Genomic DNA, 13,827 nt, shown 5'->3' on the forward strand with positions numbered 1-13,827 from the left:
AAGACTAGTAGTCACTTTGGGAAGAAATCATCTCCCCATAACTAAATGGACATTATTGTAAACCTGGCACTTATGGGTAGTGTTTTGGGAATGGCTGTCTTGCTGGAAAATGACCTCTTTGTAACACACTACAGTATGGCAGTCATGTATCTGGCTGCAAACCAGGTTCCATCTCACCTTTTCATTTAATTTTTTTAAATGGTGTTCAGTGCAGCATGAAAATGATTCTTAGTTCCAATAAAGCTACCCCTATGTACAGAAATTTGTAAACTCAATTAATACTCTTGGGATGTATAGAAGGCAAAGTCAAGCAAGCCCATATTAAAAACCCTAACTGCACCCACCAGCAGAATGCACCTCTTTCTGCAATACCAGGCTGACATCTATGCCAGCACGTAGTTTCATTCACCCATCTGTACTAGTCTGTTTTAAATTTAACAGGAGCACTAGTATTACACTGAGTTAGTGCTATGGTCTGAAGAAAATATAAATACAGACCTTCCAGGAGGAGGACTTTCATTCAGAGTGCCATCCATGACTTTAATTCTTGCAACTGACATGAAAGTATGGATAGTGTTGTTAGAGAGCTTATTCCTTCACTCTCCCACTTCCCTGGTCCTTCTTGCATGAACAGAGAGCAATAATACTCAAAGTCCAAAGGTGCAAACAATTCGATGTTTATTGGGGTGAACTTCCAGCAAGCCTAAATCAAAGTTCCTTTTTCCTTATTTTCAAATCCCAATTTACTTCCTGTTTGCCCCTAATTTATATAGTAATATTCTTAGCTATACCTTAACCAATCATTCTACTGAAATTTAACTAACCAATCCTAACATATTGTAACATGATTAGCTAACCAATTATATCCCACCACCTTAATTAGTTTACACCCAGCAAAATTAATTATAGAGCAGACAGAAACAATCTCAGAACCAGACAGAGACCATGCCAATAAACAATAGCAAAGTGGGAACTATAATGACAAAACAATACAGAAGTGAGGATTTCACAACTACATCTATAAAGACATAAGAGTTTCCCAGCTGTGTCTATTGATAAGTGAGTTCTTACCAGACAGAAAGCTATCAATCTAAATTTCCTTTTACATCTTCTAGGTACTTCCCTTTCTCTGGAGGTGACAGGCATTATCAGGACAGGAGTGTATTCCTAACAGCCCAATAGCACCTTCTTTCAGTGTGACTAGTTTGGAATGTGAGGATGTGACCGGTCGCTTCTCAGCTTATGGCTGCCTCTGTCGCTTAGCCAAAGGCCTTAGCCTAAGAACAGGGCCTCAGACTGTCACAGTAAGAGAAGGACCTTACACGGGCAGACAGTGATTTTGATTCTTTCTTTTATACCTCTAACTAGCCAAGTGATAAGAATACACCTAAATTCTTAAAGTACAGGCCTTTGCAGATAGGCCTGAATATCTATATCCTAACAAGTGTGTGCTTGGCTTTCAGCCCACTTGACCATGGCCATCTGGTATTAAAACAGCCTGGCAATTGGTTTACGATCAGACATAGGTTTTCTATAATATAGTGTCAAAGGAGGTCAACACCTACTTCTAATTTATTCATGGGCAGAATTATTTCTTCCTATAAGGCCTCTTCAGCGTCCAAACTCCTGAGTAAAATGGATCCTGTCCAAATGGAAATACAGAATGAAGTGTACATTGTGGCAGTTTTGAGGAACTAATTAATTTCTTGAGAACCAAGTAGGTTTTGGTGCTGCTTCTCTGCTTTACAAAACACACCGTCTCATGTACCATAGATCTAGAAAGATGAACCATAGATCTCAAATGAAGAAGTAACAATGAGTCTTTTGTTCTTTTCTCATATCTTTATCATCAGTCTGTTCTCATTCTTGGCTGTCATCAAGCATTGCCTGGGCCTCTTCTAAAACATCATCTGGATTGGCCAGTTCAATCTAAATTAAGAACACAAATATTTTAAGCAATGTAATTAAAGAAGCTCAGGATTTGTAAACACTGATTATTCAAGAGCTGCTGTAGAATCTCCCTCTTAACTGGACTTAAATTTATCCTGCAGTCACTAATACTTTAAAACACTTTCTATATTTTCCTCATTTTATGATGACAGGAAGTGCCTATCTATTCTTTGAATGATTGCTCATATCAATTCCAATTAGGTATGCAGGTGCTGCGTGCATGGCTATCAGAAAGTTTTCCCCTGTCGAGTCGACTGTGGAGCCCCCTGCAGTGGTGCCTCCATGGCGCTCAATATATGACCCTGCCGACCCAGTGCCCCAAATAAACTGTCAGCTGGTTTCCCTTTCTCCACTAGTTTTCTGAATGCTCAAAATATTCTGCTCAATTAAATAGTTGGTTGGCTTCTTGTTTACGTTAATTTAATTCTGGTGAAAAGTACTATAGCTACAGTGGAGGTGGATACTTTCTCTTTGTTATGGAGGATAGGTCCATCAGTGACTGCTAGCCAGGATGGGCAGGAATGGTGTCCCTAGTTGCCAGAAGCTGGGGATGGGTCACTTGATTATCTCTTCTGCTCATTCCCTCTGAAGCACCTGGCATTGGCCAGTGTTGGAAGACAGAATAGTGGGCTAGATGGACCTTTCTTGTGTTCACAGAGCAGGAACAGAGCCTTGAGTGGATGTGTTATAATTTAATCTGTAGGGAATTTAAACAAATAACTAGAACTGAACATCCTCCTTCAATGGAAAGGCTAATTCATCCAATTACTCTTGGGATGGATCATTGAAGAGGCAGTTCTATTGTGTGATCTCTGACAAGCCTTGAAAGATAAATATTTTTAGTTGTGTACATTGCACTCTTTCCGGTCACAACTAAATGTTCCTTTGCAACTAAGATCTAGACTATTTTTCCATAGTGACCATTCAATGTTTATTATTTCTGCAGCACCATGGGTTTGCCTACTACTAACAGGCCTATCAAAAAAGACAAATGCCCCAAAGCTCTTGATATCTAAACTAGACAAAGAAATGAGCAGAGAAAAGATGTAATGTTGGGTTTTGGTGAGGCTTGAGTTGGTCAAGCATTGTTTGTGGTGACCTCTTTTAACTGTACCAAAGGGAGGAAAGAACATTACTTTATAGTAACTTTGGTTCTTTGGTGTTGCATAGATTGCACTCTTGGTGCACAAGTTCAAGATCCTTTGGCCAACAGAGTCCACTGGGGCTGCGCCTAGATGTTCTTCTACCTGCTTCCCCCCCCACCCCCAAACTGAGAGCATAAAAGGTGGCAGGCCCAACTGTCCCTCAGTTCCTTTGCCAATACAGAATCCCTGAGGAGTAGGTGTCCATAGGAGTGAGGAAGGAGAGCAGGTTGTGGAATTAATGTGGACAACACCTCTGAAAGAACCATAGTTAGGGTAAAAAGAAAAGGAGGACTTGTGGCACCTTAGAGACTAACCAATTTATCTGAGCATGAGCTTTCGTGAGCTACAGCTCACTTCATCGGATGCATACTGTGGAAAATACAGAAGATGTTTTTATACACACAAACCATGAAAAAATGGGTGTTTACCACTACAAAAGGCTAAGTGCTCTAAATTGGCTAGTTTGTAACATGTTCTTTTTTAGCTGGAATCCCATTTTCATAATCTGTGTGAGGATATGTATTGCCTGACCCTTAACCTTATCTGCAAAGGCCACAAATAGTCTAGGTGTGTTCCTGAATGATTTTGTCCCATTAAAGTAGTATGATAATGCCCTTACTATATCAAGCATACAAAGTTCCCCCACCCCTCCCTGGAGTTGAGTGAGGCTTGGGGAAGAAAATTGGTAAATGAATTAATTTTAGTTCATATGGAGTTCTGAAACAATTTTGGCCAGGAATTGGGGATGAGGCCTGGGAATAATACTGTCCTAATGAAATAATGTATAAAGGTGACCCACCATAAGAGACGAAATCTCCCCTCCCCTTTGAGATGATGCAATACATACTAAAAGGGCAACCTTCATTGATAGGTGGTATAGGATAAAGGGTGCTAAGGGTTCAAAGAAGGGACACAAAAGTCTGTTAATATTATACGGAGGTCCCAAGAGGGTGGGAGTTCCTGAAGTGGGGAGAAATGTAAACCTGTTGCAAAAGAAGCAAACATAATTCTGGGATTTATTAGCAGGAGTATTATAAGCAAGACATGAAAAGTAATTCTTCCGCTCTACTCCACACTGATTAGGCATTAAGTATTGTGTCCAGTTCTGGGTGCCACATTTCAGGAAAGATGTGGACAACTTGGAGAAAGTCCAGAGAAGAGCAACAAAAATTATTAAAGGTCTAGAAAACATGACCTATGAGGGAAGATTGAAAAAATTGGGTTTGTTTGGTCTGGAGAAGAAAAGAATGAGCAGGGACATAACAGTTTTCAAGTACATAAAAGATTGTTACAAGGAGGAGGAGAGAAAAAATTTTCCCCTTAACCTCTGAGGATGCAACACGAAGAAATGGGCTTAAATTGCAGCAAGGGTGGTCTAGGTTGCACATTAGGAAAAAACTTCCTCTCAGGGTGGTTCAGCACTGGAATAAATTGCCCAGGGAGATTGTAGAATCTCCATCATTGGAGCTCTTTAAGAGCAAGTTAGACAAACACCTGTCAGGGATGATCTAGAAATACTTAGTCCTGTCATGAGTTGCAGGGGTCTGGACTAGATGACCTCTCGAGATCCTTTCCAGTCCTATGATTCTGGAAGTCCCTTGAGGCAAAAGGAATATCCCTGAGCGTTGCTCCTTTTATAATATCCCTGAGCTGCTTTTTTCCCTAGCTGACTCAGAAGGCTAGGGATGCCTGCCTAATGTTATTTCTTTAGGAGCACTTAATGAAAGTGCTCAGACATGGAGAAGAAGGCTGTAGCTAAGGCTCAGTCCTCCCTCCATACCCCTCTTAGCTAGTGCCCCAGTTGAGCCATGATCCACTCTGAGCTCCAGGACTGAGATCGCTAAGAGACCCCGGTTGTCAATTCTGATCCACTTGTCAAATTCTTCAAGAAGGGATAGGAAGAAGCACTGCTCCAGAGAAAAGTTGAGACATGGGCTTCCCTGTCCAGGACCCTCAAAACTGAGATAAGAGTTGACGTGTCTTCAACTCGTCTCAAGCGTAAAGTGTCCACCACTGAGTTGCATAGAAGCATCATAGGAGAGGCTTATCTTAAACCCTGAAGATTTAGCTTTCTTCCATAACAGCTTGAGTCCCAATACCAGGGAGCCTACTAATTAACTATGGAAAAAAAGTAACAAAAATAGTAAAAAAAAAACAAAGTTTTTATTTTTTTAAAGGCAACAGGCAAACTCGAAGTTAAGTAGGGTTTTGTCTCGCTGCCACAGGTGGTAACAATTCATCATTTATACCACTTAATCATTTATACCTTGGGTAGGGGGACACAAGGACATCTAGGGCACAGGTGGGGCCCCAAAAGACATCGCTGGCCAAAGGAATCCAGTCTTACATGTGATGGGGCTCATACACACCAAGAGTGAGGAACCCATGTGGACACAATCACTCGAAGAAGAAAGAAATGCTGCTTAGATGTATGGCTTAAAATCTAATGGTGACAGCTGTAACTTGTGCTGACTATGGAAACACCAACCATTAAATTTCCAAGCAGAGTTACCTTGGGTATTGGATACTGTGTAGGAGTAGGAGCTTCTTCTCGTCCAAAGTCAATCATAGTTCCACACTTCGGAAAATCTGCTACCCAGAAACCTTCAAACAACTGGCCTTTATTCAGGTAGAAAAACTTTCCTAGGCCATGTTTCTTTCCATCTTTCCATGTTCCTTCATACCGATTTTCATTTGCTGTAATGAGTCAAATAAAGATGTGGACAGACAATGAAAGGGTGCACATTTTCATTAGGTGACTAGAAATTTAACAAATCAACAAAACACGGATAAACCAACATATACATAAAACGTTTGCCTGGCTACATCCATAAGGCAAACTCTAATGGAGCAAAAATGTAGACAAATACTTATTTTAAGTGTTGCATTGATTCACTTTACTGTGTTCATATGCATGTTGTATTCACTTTCCACAAATATTCTAAGTAAACACATTTAGTGCTGAGGAATAGCAAATGTTAAACAAATGTTGCAGAAAAATACATCATGCCCAGAAAAATACATTTGTTAGATAAATTACATGTACAAATTATTTGCTCAGCTCTACTATACCTCCTACAATTTTTCTGCATACAGAAGTAAGACTCTTTTTTATACAGAGTTTTATACTCTATATTGTTTAAGACTCAGACCATGATGGACAGGAAAGAGTGCCACCTACACTCAATACAGAGCTGCAAGGAAATGAGAGAGCCTTCACAGTGGTGGCATTAGATCTGTGATTATGTCAGTCACCTAGGACTTCAGCTCTGAGGGATGCTGAAATATTACCAGAGTCACCATCATGATAATTTCAAAACAGGCCACTCTGGAGCCTCTCTTTCTGAGCTGCAGTGTTTCTGGCCACAACACCCCCCCCCCAAAACAGTGTTCATTTCTGTCTACGTTACTTATAACATTGGTTGGTTGCACCCATGGGTCCAGGTGAACTCCAGCATCCTTTGCATTGATGGTGATGGTGACACTTTTGAGCTAACACTGCAGAGAACATTAGGGTATTTGGGAATTGTCAGCACTTGGTAAAGGCAACAGAATAGAAAGTGGAACGCCCTTTTGAAGGTGGCTATTACACAGATAGGTTAGGTTGGGTTTGTAGGAGGGAGCCAGGGACAATGAGGGTGCCACATTTAATGAAGTTTAATCCAGTATATAGTGGGCCAGAAGGTCACTCACGCGCTGATCCTTTCTGTTCTCTTGTCCCAGCAGCTTGGAGACCCAGCAAGTCATGAGGCTGGCCCTGATAGCCCCATTCTATCAAACACTCAGGACACATTGAAATACTGGAGGTCCGATCTGTACTCTTTCCATGGCAGTTGAAACACTATTGTTCATGGCCTTGGTCTCTGTTGTACATTTGCTATGGTCTGGTTTAAAACCTTCCTATAATTGACTATAACTGAGCCAGTAAATCAATGTGATTCCCTTGTCTAAGACCATCCTCTCCAGGCATTCTGCCAGCATAAGCAATTTAATCTTGGGTTGCAGCTCATCATGACCTCCATTGAAGAACTGCTTTTCTTTCCCCATTGCAAAGCTTTCAGCACATGGGCATGTTTCCAGAGACTGAGCTGAATATATTAAGCTTGTGGGCATCAAATAATTGTGCTGGCTAATTTTAACCAAAAGGAATCCAGCTTATAATCAGTTCCAGGCTGTGACAGAAGTAGCTGGGCTCTGAAACAGAGAGAAGACAGCAGCCAATGGTTCAGCCTTGATAGGCTGGGAGCACGTGTAATTGCGTGGTCAAGTTAATGATACAAGGTAAGGGAGGTGTCATTTGATTCGCAAAAATCTACAAAATCATAATTTCAATGGTGTTACCCTCTGCTGTGTCACAAGGGAACATGCCGCTCCCTGGCTCCCAGCTCCATGTCCTCCAGTTGGTGGAAATTTTGACAATACTGTGTCAGAAATGGGTCAAATTGGGTATAATTCTAAAGCCCTTTCTCCCACAAACGCAAAGATACCAGACATGACAAACTGAGAATAATAATGTAGCTATGAATATTAGAGAAAATGTTTAAAAATCAACTTTTTAAACTATAACATATATAGGCATGTCAAACCTGAAGCCTTCACGTAGTTAAAAAATTGTGGCCCTCAACTGACAGTACTGTGTTATCAATTAATGCTCAGAACATGATGCCCGGTTAAATTTTTATTGTTATGGATTAGTATAAGTGGAAGGAGTGCTTCAAGTTGAGTTCCCATCATCAGCAAAAGGGAGTGGGTCAGTGGTGTTGATTATCAGCTTTGTTTATTATGCCAAAAGAGTTGTAATGAGGCATTGTTTAAGATGTCAGCATTCACTTGGGGAAACAATTAGATGAAGACCCACATAACACTGGAGATAATATTTCCTTCTAAAATCTTCCTGAAACACAAAATCTTCTATTTGAGAAAGATTGGGATTCTTATCTTTAGATTACATTTGATGAAACTCCAACCAAACCAAAAATCCAAAATTCTATTTTTATGATGAGATTCTCCCTGAAATTTCCAAGTCATACGTATTGTGTTCAATGTTATTTCTGGTGCTGAGCCCCAAAGATCCCTTGTGTTTGTTGGGAACTCATCCCAATGAACACAGGGCTTTGGAGAGGGATGGTGTTTAAAACCATTGATTAACAATCAACAACAAACAAGTTATATCCTTTTAAAGAATAGCAAAATAAACACAAAGTCAGAAAAAATAAATACTGGAGAAACCAAACTTCTTGTCAGATGCACCAGTTAAAAACTGTGTTTGGTAAAAGCATTTGGTTTGATCACAGAGACATTTGTTCTTTACTCATACAAGTAGTACATCCTTTAACCTGCCTCCCTGCCCATCCTGGCAATTTACCACTATAGTAAGCATAAGTTATATCTGTGTTGGCTTGAGACACTCAGAGCTGTATAGGGGTAGCATTAGCTCACCATCTTCACAGAGCAAAGAGATAAAACAATACCATCTAGCAGATGCTCCCTCTCTCTCTGGAATCCAAGACCAAAACTGGGGGTGAGGGGGAAGGTTTGGGGAGGAATCCACACCCTAATAGGTCATATTAGGGATGGTGGAAGTATTACCTAGATATCAAGACAAAATGGAGTGCAGAAGGTCAAGACAAAGTTTCAGAAAATGTCTCAAGTGTAGAAGCTGTTGGAACCTACTTAACCGAAGCATTCCTTGGCCACTGTGTTGGTCTTCCAACCATTGTCCTTCATAGATGGAACCATCCTTGTAGTACATTCTGCCCCAGCCGCTTCTTTTCCCGCCACTCCATTCCCCTTCGTAATATTCCATGTCTGAGTAAAACTTAATTCCATAGCCCTAAAATTAAAAGGTTACAGTTCTCATTTTAACATTCTCTGCATTAAAAAACAGTCATATATTTAGTGCTTAGTGTCTGGACTCCTGGTTCTGTTCTCTGATCTGCCACTAACTTGCTCGTTATTATTTGTATACATTACTAATGGCATCCAGACTCAGAAGCTATTCAGAACAGTGTAAATATGTTATATTTTTATAATAAAAGTTTAAAAGCACCAACCCATATGTGGAAGGAGAGACAGTCTCCAAAACAAATGCAGGTTTGGCCAAGTCTAATGCATTGTCATTTTAGAAATGCAGAAATCAGAGGAGGAAATAACCTAGTTCTGACTGTGAGGGCCTTTGGCCAATGCAGGATCAATCCCTATAACCTATGTTTTAAGGAAATAAAGGACAACTTCTCCAGGACAAAGGATTTTTAAGGGACTCCAGCTGACAATTCCTGCTACAAAATCTTACACAGGACAAAACCATAAATTTATATCATAGTGTATGATCAAATTGGATTTTACTGGCATACAGACTTGGGCACCAAATAAGGGATGTCCTTTAAAATGGGGATTCTATGATCCCTCAAGACACAGTACCTTTTCTAGTCCCAAGCAATGGACCACTGACTCTTGGGAGACTAAGAATCTCTACTAGATACTCAAGATCCTTGGGAAAAGTAAGCTGCCACATCAGAAAACATCTACAGTAACTACTGCACAGCACTTTGAGGAGAAAACACACCCAACAAAGACTGCAGCACAGAAACAGAAAACTCAGTTCCACTTTAGCTCAGAGAAGAGAATCTGCACTGTTCCCTGATTCTTCCCCCCCAGAAAAATCATAAACACATGAAATTCCCCTCAAAAGCTTTTGTGCTTCCTTCCTTTCTTTTTTAAGGATTTAATAATGAATTTAGCACTGTCAAAAGTTGTTGGATTGACAGCCATGGAGAGGGAAGTATTCTGTTTATCCATACAACAGGTACATCAGTCCAAGCTTCATCCATGCTGCCCCCTGCCATCTGTTTCAATTTTGTCATGAAGGGTCTACTTTTTGTGGTGATGCAGTCTCCATAACCTATTCAGTCCTTAGTGTTGCTTCTGCAATTGACAATCAATTGGTGCTAGTGGTGGGTTTTGGTTAATGGACTCCTTGATTAAGGTCACATATTTTATTTTACGCAGGAAACACAATGTATTCACCTGTTATGAAGAGCCAAAAAGCAACCTCAAAAGGCATGCCCTACTCTGGGGATTCCTATCAGTCAGAAATGTTTACATGATATTGATGAGTTTTCCCAGAGGAATAAAGTATCTTATCACAGTAGAAAAATAAAATCAGTTCTGGGAAGAACTGATTTTTCTGAATATTAATTTTATTGAGCTTCAAGAATGCAAATCATAGAATCATAGAATATCAGGGTTAGAAGAGACCTCAGGACATCATCTAGTCCAACCCCCTGCTCAAAGCAGGACTAATCCCCAATTTTTGCCCCAGATCCCTAAATGGCCCCCTCAAGGATGGGAAGCTTTTATATAAGTAAAGGAATAGCAGCATCAGGATGCCATTACACATCACTCACTGAAGGTCAACCACTCAAAATATATTTTCAAAGAATGAGAAATGAGGACTCCCTCAAGAGTCTAGAGCCATGGAAGTGCCTGCCATTTAGGTATATAAGACAGTTAATTTATTTTAAGATCAGATACAAAGAATAACAGTAGGTTTTCACTAGCAGACCAGGAAATATTTCTCAAAAAGATTCTGCATGTAAGAAGGCTGCAATCATTATTACAAATGGGCTTGCCATACACAAACAGGTTTTCCTGTTACGAAGAGTGACCCGCTTTGAAACGCTAACCTTTTTGAGTAGTCTCTTGGTTTAAGCTTCTTGCAACACTTTCAATACATACTTTTTTAACAAGTTTCCTCTGCCGAATTCAAATATAGCAGAAACTAGATGGATGTGTTGAGGGATACAGACCTTTTTGTCTCTCTGCTTCTAGTTTTGAATGTGACCCAGGTTTGTAGTCATGATATGACAGCTATTTGGTTATATATTATTTCACTCCAGCTGTCAATGGACAGGTGCCCACATTTAAAAGACTCAACACTACAACTACTCCTCTTTGCTGGCAATTTTAATAGAGACCAAGGATTCAATGACCTTGAAAACCGACTTGTCTATAGGGCAGAGACATATTGAAAGGCCACTGTAGGCAAGCGGGTAACAGCTATTGCCCATGGTGAGCCTTTTCTATGGATAAAGGATTTTAGTCTCCAGGGCTGTCAATTTTTCAACAGCACAAAATTAAATTTAAAATGTAAACAAAATTCAAACCCAGAGGAGAGCTTAATCTCATTCCTTCTCCCAACAATCACAGAATATTATATGTCCACACTAGCTTTGAGACTAAATCTTCTATGGTATCGAATATAAAAAATAAATAAAGCACTGAAGCATTTTGTTTTGGAAACCAAAAGCATACACAGAATTACAAGAACATTGGGAGCTAAGGGAAGAGGGAGGTCATACTTTCAGCCATCCACCTTGGCAGGCCAAGAAAGCCCTAAATAATAACAGCCTCACTATGCTTTCATAAGTCTCACATGCATTCCCTTCCTGAAAGTCTCTTCATACCTTCAGTTTAGCCTCAGATTACAGATGTAATTTTAAAATCAACAGTTTAAGCTTTGTTGTTTGTTTTATTTTGTTTCCAAATCTATCCATGATTTTGTACTAATTTCAAAACATGAGATTGTCTCTTGCCACTTGCTAAAATCTTGAGAGGTAATTTCAAGTAACAGACTTGAAACAAAGATTGCTTACACATTTTTTGTCATTTTTCCACCAGCCTGAATACACTTTCTTGTATTCTTTAGTTACAGGGTCAGGAATGCTGTATGTTCCATATCCATCCCGTTTTCCAAACTTCCAGTCACCATTATATATTGCACCTGTACTTTTCCAGGTCTGTGTACCTTTACCTGTTGTAACAAAGTACAGGAGCTACAGTAAGACATAAACTACTATATGGTCGTCATTATAAGCATTTATAAAGTATGTGGGCATCTTTACAAGGCTTAATAGGAGTCATTAACTATATAAACAGGAGAGACAGAACACCATGTTTCTCTCTACGCACAGCTTTTAATTTAAGTGGTCAATTAGGAACACAAGCTTTTATAGTTTCATCAATCTAGAATATGAGAAGGCACAGGTAAATATGTGTGCTTGCAGCTTTTTCTAAAGGAGGCTAGATTCATGCTGGTGATTAAGATAGTCAGATGCACTATTGATCTCTATCAGAAACTTCCTGTGTGACTTTGGGTGAGTCACTTAATCTCCCTGGGTCTCAGTTTACCATCTGTAAGATGGGAATAATACTACTTCTTTGCACCGATCCTTTGTATGTCATTAACATCTACATTTTCATACTTGTCAACAGTCCTGTTTTGGGTCGATACTCCCAGATTTTGCTCCATCTGTCCCCAGACTGAACAATAATTTTTAATTTTCCTGTAGTTCTTACCTCTGACCATTACAGTGAGGCTGGGAGGCCAGGGTCTGCCCTTCTCTTCTTGTTTTATTCTTCACTGCTCTCCCTGCTGGAATTAATAAACGAGGAAGCAGCTAGCAGCATGGGAGAGCGTAGGTGATGGGGAACCATGGAGGAAACCAAAGATTGGTCAATGAAGAGTGTGGGGATGCCACACTGGGAGAGAAGAGACAGGGAGTGCCTGGAAAAGGGGGGCTCAGAAAGGGGGCATCCCCCATAGAGTCCAAATGTCAATAACACCAGAGAGGATTTGCAGACCTCTAGGCTTGCCCAAGTAGATGGTGAGAGGTAAAGGCCTGCTCAGGGCAGGGGAGTGGGAGGATTGTGGGGCCTGGTGGGAGTCTCCATAGGTTTGGATAAGTGCCATTTTTGAATGCTTCTCTATGCTCTGAAACTTTGGGGTTCTTCCCACCCTTGGGTTTATCTTGTATATTCATATTGACTTGGTTTGCTGTGATGTACAAGCAACATCAGTAAACATTAAAAACTTTCCTTGTCCCATGACTGCAAAATGTAGAACCTGCCCCATGAAGGGGATGCCTCCATAAGAAGCATGGGAGAACAGGAGAGCTGGGTGAATATAAATTATAGGATGCATTTAACCATTGTTTTCTATTTGCAAACTGTTCACAAACTAATCCTAATTTCTGCAACTCTACCCTTAACCAGTCACCCAATAGTTTGGATGCACACTTTTCAATCCATCTTTTCTTCCCAAAGATTTGCTTTGAGTGTGATTGTTTCTCTAAATTACATGTTGTTGTTTCTGCATGACTGAGACATTTTAAATAGGTGAATAACAATCAAAGCACCTGCCATGGAGAGGAGAACACGGGACCCCCTCAAAGGAGGAAATAATTGAAATAAAGAACTGCTGGTATGGGGGTGGAGAATGGGAGACTTAGGCATGAGATGAATGGTGGATGAGGCACACAGAACTCCTGGCAGGAGGGAGCTGAAGGGAGTTGCAGGGAGTCCCTTGACAACGAGGGGAATGGGAAGGTGGCACACAGGGAGCTTGTAGAGGGAATGGAGAAATGCAAAGAGCCTCTTGCATGTGCAATGGGCTTGCCATACACAAGCTATGAAGCGTGCGACCCACTACTAATACACATTTATAATTTATTCCTCCATCTGCATAAGCCTCAAACCCCAGCCCTGGCCAGTGCAGCGGTATGGAAGTATCACATGCCTTAAGGGATACAAGTTCAGGTCCTGAGCGCCGCAGTCTGGAAGGGGTGAGAATGCTGAGGATGAGCTTGTGACTCGTGAACAATTCTCCCTCACCTGGGGGAACCACTGGAAGTCAGGTTGACAGCCTGTGTTTCTTCACTGTCTGTGGATCTTT

The 13,827-nt window shown here is 40.6% G+C and overlaps 1 protein-coding gene across 4 annotated transcripts in view; it reads right to left on the minus strand.

Moving 5' to 3' along the window:
* Positions 1–610: 610 nt before the first annotated feature.
* MORN3 (MORN repeat containing 3) overlaps positions 611–13,827 on the minus strand; it is a 67,283-nt gene continuing 54,066 nt past the window's right edge. For all 4 annotated transcript variants that reach the window (XM_073313492.2, XM_073313496.2, XM_073313495.2 and 1 more), the window contains 4 exons: positions 11,750–11,907; positions 8,769–8,928; positions 5,608–5,792; positions 611–1,929 (listed from right to left, as the gene is read on the minus strand). In XM_073313492.2, the coding sequence (XP_073169593.1) occupies positions 1,861–1,929; positions 5,608–5,792; positions 8,769–8,928; positions 11,750–11,907 (572 nt within the window). In that variant the 3' untranslated portion in view covers positions 611–1,860. The remainder of the gene's footprint in view (positions 1,930–5,607; positions 5,793–8,768; positions 8,929–11,749; positions 11,908–13,827) is intronic.

This window comes from Lepidochelys kempii, chromosome 15 (assembly GCF_965140285.1).
Source record: "Lepidochelys kempii isolate rLepKem1 chromosome 15, rLepKem1.hap1, whole genome shotgun sequence".
Lineage (NCBI taxonomy): Eukaryota > Metazoa > Chordata > Testudines > Cheloniidae > Lepidochelys > Lepidochelys kempii.